This window comes from Solanum pennellii, chromosome 12 (assembly GCF_001406875.1).
Source record: "Solanum pennellii chromosome 12, SPENNV200".
NCBI lineage: Eukaryota > Viridiplantae > Streptophyta > Magnoliopsida > Solanales > Solanaceae > Solanum > Solanum pennellii.
In genome coordinates, this window is record NC_028648.1 from 41,247,392 (window position 1) to 41,255,864 (window position 8,473).

The following is an 8,473-nucleotide window of genomic DNA, read 5'->3' on the forward strand; positions in this document are numbered from 1 at the left end:
TGAATCTGCACTGACAAATCTGCCTTTGAGTTGTTTTCCTTCTAATGTACTTTGAAGCTGATCTGTGTCGATCAAAAGCTGGCAGATCATTCCTATTTCACCAGATCAAAAGGTCCCACAGATTCCTTCCGTAGACAAAGCTCAAACAAAGAAAAGACTGTTATGGGGGATAATAACGAAGAAGTGAGTATTACTGATGTTGTGGTGGCTCAATCCACCGTAGCGGACCAGAATGAATTGATTCTACGGCTGATGCAATAGATTGTAGAGATGAGAGTAGAAATGCAAAGGAGACAGGATCTGCTTCCACCAGGATTTTTTGCTAAAGCTGCTGATGGGAGGCCTCCAATCTACTTCCCTTCCTCAAATATGGATCCATCTCAGAACCAACCATCTACACCTGCTCAAAATCCGTCGCTTATAGATCTGACCACCCAAAATCCCCAATATGCTTGTGCATCCTACCAAACTCCACCTCCTCCTCAAAACAACCATCCCCAAATACCACCCCATCCTCAAAACACCCACCATCAAACTGCTCCTCCACCACAAAATCAAAACAAAAATCCAAATCAAAATACTTTTAACCCACAAACATCCCACCACCACTTAAATCAGAATACCAATCCTCAGACGTACCCACAGAATTATAAAACCACTCAAAATGCTTAGAGTCCCTCTGTAGCTCCACCCTTACCAAAGAGAGCCACTTTCAAAATTCCAGTCCCTGTCGAGCACGATGTGCACGGTTATGATATGGACCATCACGAGGAATAAGAAAAGGAGTGGAGGGCAAGGGAAGAGGTAAATGTCGACATAAAGGAAGAGATCAATAAAGCCATGAAAGATCTCCAATGCAACCCTGATATCGCCGGGCTTAGTTATGAAGACTTATGTATTCATCCAGATTTGGACCTTCCAGAAGGGTTCAAGATCCCGAAGTTTGACACCTTCAGAGAAAGGGGCAACTCTATGGCTAATTTGAGAGCCTACTGTGACCAACTCGTAGGAGTTGGAAGGGATGAAGTTTTACTGATGCGGATCTTCAGCCGAAGCCTATGCGGAGAAGCTCTTGAATGGTTCACATCGCATGAAACCAGACAGTGGACCAGCTGGAATGCATTGGCCAAAGATTTTATCGATTGATTTGCTTATAATGTAGAAATTGTTCCCGACCTTTACTCTTTGGAGAAGATGAAGCAAAAATCAACCGAGAGCTATAGGGAGTTCGCCTATAGATGGAGAAAAGAAGCGGCAAGGGTGAGACCTCCCATGTTTGAGAAAGAAATCGTTGAAGTACTCGGGCGCGTGCAAGAGCCTAAATATTATGAAAGAATTATGTTGCTAGTTGGAGCAAAGTTTGTCGAGATAGTCAAGACTGGTGAGACTATCGAGGACGATTTAAAATCAGGAAAGATAGCCCGTGTAGCCGCATCACCTGGATCATCAGGGTTATTGAAAAAGAAAAGAGAGGAAATCACTGTTGTTTCATATGGGGGAAGGAAACCCCCCCAGAAGCTCATCATATTCCCAAGGTCGCTCTCGACCTTCTCAAAACTCCCACCAAGCTTGCTACACACAAGCTAATCATCCTAAATATCCTCCAATTTATCAGAATGCTACTTCGATTTATCCAAACGTCCAAGCTTCACTATACCAAAGTCCACCCCCAAATTAGCAAAATCCATCTCCCATTTACCCAAATCATCCTCCACCCTATTAAATTCAATATCCCTACCAGGGTGTTGCTCCCAACTGCGCTAAGGTGCAGTCGAGCTACCGAGCAACCCCTCCTGTTTATCAATTTCAAGCTCCACTATACCAAAATTCTCCTCCGAATTACCAAGCTCTATCGCCAAACTACCAAACAAATCCATATCCGAGAAGCCAAGCTCCCCGTCCAAATACCAGAAGTTATCAACAGGTGCCTCCTCCTCAAGAAGGCAGTTATGACCCTCCCCAATCCAGATTCGAGAAGAAGACTTCAAGGAACTTCATTGCGCTCGCTGAAAGCTGAATAAAGTTGTACGAGCGACTGGCTGCGGCCGGATACATCCACCCTGTGGGGCCCAAACCTATGAATGTCAATTCAAAATTCTACAGACCCGATCAGAGATGTGCTTATCATTCCAACAGTGTTGGGCATGATACTGAGGATTGTATCAACCTCAAGCACAAAATTCAAGATTTGATTGACCAAAAGATATTCTCTTTCCAACTAGCGGCACCAAATGTCAACACCAACCCGTTGCCGAATCATGGGGGCGACAATGTCAATATGATCGAGATAGACGATGACTGGTGTGTAACGAAAATGATTACTCCAATCATTCACGATGATTTGGAAAGGCTGTAGCTTCTTTGAGCATCAAAGAGAAGAAAGAGTTTGTTATTTTGACACCCGCAAAGGCTGTTGCTTCAGTGCCATCAAAAACTCTCATCAAGCCTAAGTTCGTTATGGAAACTACTGCTGCTCAAGGCATGACCAGATGTGAAAGATGTTACACTCCTGACGAGCTTGCTCTCGGAGGTCAAAATAAGGATCAGGATAAAAGGCCAATAAGAGAAGGAGAAGTGGAGGAATTTTGGAGAAGAATGCAGCCAAAAGATTATTCTATCGTCAAGCATTTGGAGAAGACTCCAGCCTAAATCTCTGTATGGGCCCTGCTGATGAGTTCTAAATCGCACAGACAGACTTTGATGAAGGCTCTCTATGATACGTATGTACCCACGGGCACAAGCAGCAATAACGTCGCCGCTATGATTCACCAGGTTATTCGAGGGCATCGAATAAGCTTTTGTGACGATGAGCTACCTTTCGAAGAGAGGTCACACAACAAGGCGTTGCACATCAATGTGGTATGCCGTGAAAAGGTTGTCAACCGCATCTTAGTAGATAATGGTCCGGTCTAAATATCTGCCCGTTGTCGACGTTGAGGCAGCTAAGGTTTGACCTTGGGAAGCTTGAACAAAACCAAGTCAACGTAAGAGTCTTTGATGGGGTTCAGGGAGATACGTTGGGAGCGGTGAATCTGATCATCAAATGGGCCCAACTGGATTCAGTGCACAGTTTCAAGTATTAAATATCGATACCAGCTATAACCTTCTTTTGGGAAGGCCTTTCATCCATATGGCTGGAGTTGTCCCTTCTACTCTACATCAGATGATGAAGCTCGTTTGAGAAAACGAAGAGCTGGTTATTAATGGCGAAGGGAGTCACTCTAGTAGACAAGTGCCGATCATTGATGAGATATCGCGAGGTATAGATTTCTACACGGTGGATTTGGTGAATGCAACCGGTGAAGACTTGGCCCCACAGACTCCCATGCCTGCCGTGTACAAGATGATAGCCACTGTGATGCTGCAGAATGGTTTTGAACAAGTTTCGGATTGGGAAGAGATTTCCAAGGAATTATTGAGCCTATTCCGGTCCTCGTCAAGGGAGCCAGATATGGTTTGGGGTACATCGCCACAGATGATAACATGGAGAATAAGAAGAGAAATGATCAAGCATTGGCTAAGCCTATCCCACATCTGTATCAATCCTTCCCAGTCCGGGAGTATGCCGAGCATGAAGAACTTGGGAAAGGAATCTTTGACCTCTTCGAGGAGATTGATGCTGTTATTGAGGAAGAGGTCGAGCTAGCTGGTATCCGCGATGCTGAGCCAGGAGAGATGCTGCAGAACTGGACCTCCACGCCCATCCTTATCCCCCAAACTCCTTGGTAGAAAGGCATCGCTTCATGCATATTAAAATCGGTGGTAGTACGGAAAGGCCCGAGACCCACCATTTTACACTTTCTTAACTATTTGAATTTTCGAATTTTCATTGTGATGTTCAAAGAAGGCAACATGGCCATTTGACATGGCCAAAGTTTGCATTGTTTTTAAATTTGAATGAAAGCCTCTTTGTTTTTAAATTTATTTATTTAGTCGTTTGTTATACTTTACATTCCTAACTTTGTCTTTTTATGGTATTAATATTGTAAGTTTTAGACCTGCCAATGTCATGTCATGTTACGAGCTGAATGAACAAAATGAGGCTGGTAATGACGAGGTTGATGATTAAGAAGAAGAAAGTGAGGAACAAGAGTATGCCGCCGAGGAATTTTGGCTGTTCAAAAATGAGCATAAACCAAATCTAGAGGAAACAGAAACGGTAAATTTGGGGGATCCACAATATGTTAAATAGGTTAAGATCAGCATCCACTTAAATGAAGCTCAGAGAGAAGGCCTGATTCATTTGCTTACTGAATATATTGATGTGTTCGTTTGGGAAATGGTGACATGCAAGGGCTGAGTACCGATGTCGTATCTCATAAACTGCCGATTAACCCGGGGTTCAATCCGGTGAAACAAAAGACTCAGAAATTCAAGCCTGAACTGAGTTTAAAGATTAAAGAAGAGATCACTAAGCAGATAGAGTCTCGATTGGTGGAAGTGACACAATATCCAACTTGGTTGACCAATATAGTTCGGGTTGCCAAAAAAGACGGGAAAATCAGGATTTATGTCGACTACATAGATCTCAACAAAGCCAACCCTAAGGATAATTTTCCATTTATGAATATTCATATTTTGATTGATAACTTTTCTAAGCATGCAATGCAGTCATTTTTGGATTGTAACGCAGGTTACCACCAGATTCTGATGGATGAGGAAGATGCATAAAAGGCAGCTTTCATTACACCTTGGGGTGTATATCACTACATGGTGATGCCGTTTGGCATCAAGAATGGTGGTGCTACCTATATGAGGGCTATGAAGACAATATTTCATGACATGATTCATAAGGAGATTGAAGTGTATGTGGATGACGTCATAATCAAGTCCCGCGAGAGTTCAGACCATTTGACACATCTAAGGAAATTCTTTGGTCGTTTGCGTCGTTACAACTTGAAGTTAAATCCCGCCAAATGCGCCTTTGGAATTCCAGCCGGAAAGTTGTTGGTATTTATAGTCAACACAAGGGGTATTGAGCTCGACCCTTATAAGATTAAAATAATTCATGAGTTACCTCCGCCAAAGACGAGAAAAGAGGTGATGAGTTTCTTAGGGAGGTTAAACTACATCAGTCGATTCATAGCTCAATCGACCGTGGTATGTGAGCCTATTTTCAAGTTGTTGAAGAAATACACCCCGACAAAGTGGAATGAAGAGTGTCAGACTGCTTTTGATGCTACCAAGAACTATTTGTCTAATCCACCGGTATTGGTTCCTCCGCGAGAAGGGAGTCCTTTGTTGCTGTACTTGTCTATCTCAGATAGTGCATTCGGATGCGTACTTGGTCAACACGACGATACAGGAAAGAAGGAAAGGGCTATCTATAAGCAAGAAGTTTACTCCATACGAGTCTCGTTACACTTTGTTGGAAAGAATGTGTTGTGCATTGACGTGGCTTGCCCAGAAGTTGAGACAGTATTTGTCTTCCTATACTACATACCTCATTTCCAGAATGGATCCAGTGAAGTATATCTTCAGAAGGAGATGCCGATCGGAAAGTTAGCTAAGTGGAAAATCTTGTTGAGTAAATTTGACATTGTCTATGTGACTCAGAAGGCGATAAAAGCACAGGATTTGGCTGATCATCTTGCAGAAAATCCCATTGATGAAGAGTATGAACCGCTTAAGACTTATTTTCATGATGAAGAAGTGTCATTTGTGGGTGAAGATATTTCTGAGGCATACCACAGTTGGAGATTATTCTTCGATGGAGCGGCGAATCATCAAGGTAAAGGTATTGGGGCGGTTTTAGTGTAAGAATCTTTTCAGCACTATCCCATGGCAGCTAAGCTTCGATTCAATTTCACGAACAACATGGTCGAATACGAAGTTTGTGTTCTTGATTTGAAAATGGCCACCAACATGAGTGTCTACGAGTTGTTGGTTATTGGAGATTCAGACCTTTTGATTCACAAAGTTCAAGGAGAATGGGATGTGAAAGACCCAAAGATTATACCTTACGTACAGTATGTGCAGAAGTTGTGCAAAATATTTCGTAAGATCGAGTTCAGACATACTCCCAGAATACATAATGAATTGGCCGATGCTTTTGCCACCATCGCTTCGATGATTAAACATCCGGACACAGACTGTATTGATCCTATGGATATAGAGTTGAAAGAACATCGAGTCCATTGTTCCCATGTTGAAGCACAACCACACGATTTGCTTTGGTATTTTGATATAAAAAAGTATTTGGAATCTGGAACTTATATTGAAGATGCTACGTTCAAGCAAAAGAAGTCGATACGCCGTATGGATCTCAATTTCTTTATAAGTGGAGAAGTCCTTTATAGGAGGACTCCAGATTTGGGTCTTCTCAGATGCGTTGATGCTGCGAAGCTTATTGAATAGATACATGCTAGAGTTTGTGGCACGCATATGAATGGGATCACTTTGGAAAGAAAGATCCTTCGAGCCGGTTATTTCTGGATGACTATGGAGAATGACTGCTGTAAGTTTGTACGAAAATGTCATAAATGTCAAGTGCATGATAATTTGATCCGAGTGCCATCTCACAAACTTAATGCTATAAGTAAACCGTGGACATTTGTAGCTTGGGGTATGGATGTCATCGGTTCGATAGAGCCATCCGCTTCAAATGGACACAAATTCATTTTGGTTGCTATTGATTATTTAACCAAGTGGGTGGAAGCAGCTTCTTACAAGTCGGTAACCAAGAAAGTTGTGGCTAATTTTGTTCGCAACAATCTGATATGCAGGTTTGGGGTACCAGAATCCATCATTACTGATAAAAATGTGAATCTAAATGGTCAATTTATAAGAGATTTATATGAGCAATTTCAGATTACACATCGGAACTCAACCGCTTATCGTCCCCAAATGAATGGAGCTGTAGAGGCCGCCAATAAGAATATCAAGAAGATTCTGAGGAAGATGATTAACAATCACCGAGGCTGGCATGAGATGTTACCATATGCTTTATTTGGCTATCGAACGACCGTCAAAACATCGACTGGAGCTACTCCGTAACTAGTATATGGAACAGAGGCAGTCATACCTGCTGAAGTTGAGATACCGTCAATGAGAATCATCCAAGAAGCTGAGTTGAGTAAAGCTGAATGGGTTAGAAAGAGAATGGAGCAGTTAACTTTGATTGACGAGAAGAGAATGGTTGTTGTTTATCATGATCAGTTGTATCGACAGAGAATGATTCGTGCTTTTCACAAGAGAGTAAGAACCAGAATTTTCAAAGTTGGTCAGTTGGTCCTTAAGCGCATTTTTCCTCATCAAGACGAATACAAAGGAAAATTCGCGCCAAATTGGCAAGGATTCCTACATGGTTCGCAAGGTATTATCTGGAGGTGCTTTGGTCCTGTCAGAGATGGATGGCACCGTATGACCTGAACCTATCAACTCAGACGCTGTTAAAAGATACTATGTGTGAAGCTTCGGTTTGCATTTCTGTTATTTACTTGTAATCATTCTATTTGCTTGTATTTGTTTGTCTTAATTTTTATCCCTCTTGTAATGAACTACGTCTGACCTGAATTCTCAAGAATGAGATACGTAGGCTGCCTTTTTCGGCCTCGGTCACCCTATTTATCCCCTTTAATTATTTCCTCGTATTTGAGCTATGTTCGACTTTAATTCTCAAGAATGAGATACGTAGGTGGACTATGTCAGCCTCGGTCGTTTTTTTTATAAATTTCTTATTGTTATTAACCTTGAGGGGAACTACGTCTGAACTTACTTCCGCCTCAACGGGATACGTAGGCGCCACAAGGGTTCGTTCATATCTACCGTAAGATTTTTATTCCTCTTTACAATAGAAAATGAGACAGAATTTTTGAGAGGGATTCAAAAATTCTCGAGAAAAAGATTCTTCCTCAGCAAATCAAGACTGAAGATGTTTCGAGATTTTCAACTAGGACAGAATTTTCAAGAAGATCTCAAAAAAATTTCGCAATCTAGTTAGTTACAGTGGAAAGATAAGCAAGACGCTTAACTGGGACAGAAATTTTGAGGATGGCCTCAAAATTTCAGCATGGGTTTATCTACAAATACGGAGTGACTTTGAAAACTCCCCAGCAAATAATCAAATAGACCTCCGAGCATCAGACTCAAAGAAGTTTGTTAAGCCTCATATGACATGACTTGATATAGACCATTTTCAGATACTATTTCCCGAAAATTTATTTTTCTTAAATTTTCCCTTTTATGTTTCATTTGTTTTGGCATAAAATATTTTGTCTCATCTATCAAGAGCCGGGAGATCGGGAAATCAACCAAAGATAGCAGGACAAGGAGCAGACAACTGAAGAAATCGACACAGATCAGTTTGTTTTTATAACTAACAATTTTTCTATGGACGCAGGTTTATAGCTTTGCTCTGAAATCAACAAATTCTTTCGATGGATGAATATGGAGAAGTCAAAGGAGGAGAAAACTATCCCAAAATCAATAGTTATTCTTAGAAGCAGGAAGCATTTTATATCACTTATGCCGG

The 8,473-nt window shown here is 41.6% G+C and overlaps 1 protein-coding gene across 1 annotated transcript; it reads left to right on the forward strand.

Moving 5' to 3' along the window:
• The first annotated feature begins 4,710 nt into the window (after positions 1–4,710).
• Positions 4,711–6,357, forward strand: LOC107006245. Its single transcript, XM_015204850.1, has 2 exons — positions 4,711–4,950; positions 5,773–6,357. The coding sequence occupies exons 1-2, from the start codon at positions 4,711–4,713 to the stop codon at positions 6,355–6,357; spliced, it is 825 nt and encodes a 274-aa protein (XP_015060336.1).
• Positions 6,358–8,473: the final 2,116 nt, after the last annotated feature.

Coding starts and splice junctions, on each gene's coding strand:
- LOC107006245 (XM_015204850.1), top strand. CDS start 4,711: ATGGTGATGCCGTTTGGCATCAAGAATGGTGGTGCTACCTATATGAGG. Junction 4,951..5,772: donor TTCCAGCCGGAAAGTTGTTG/GTATTTATAGTC, acceptor GAATCTTTTCAG/CACTATCCCATGGCAGCTAA.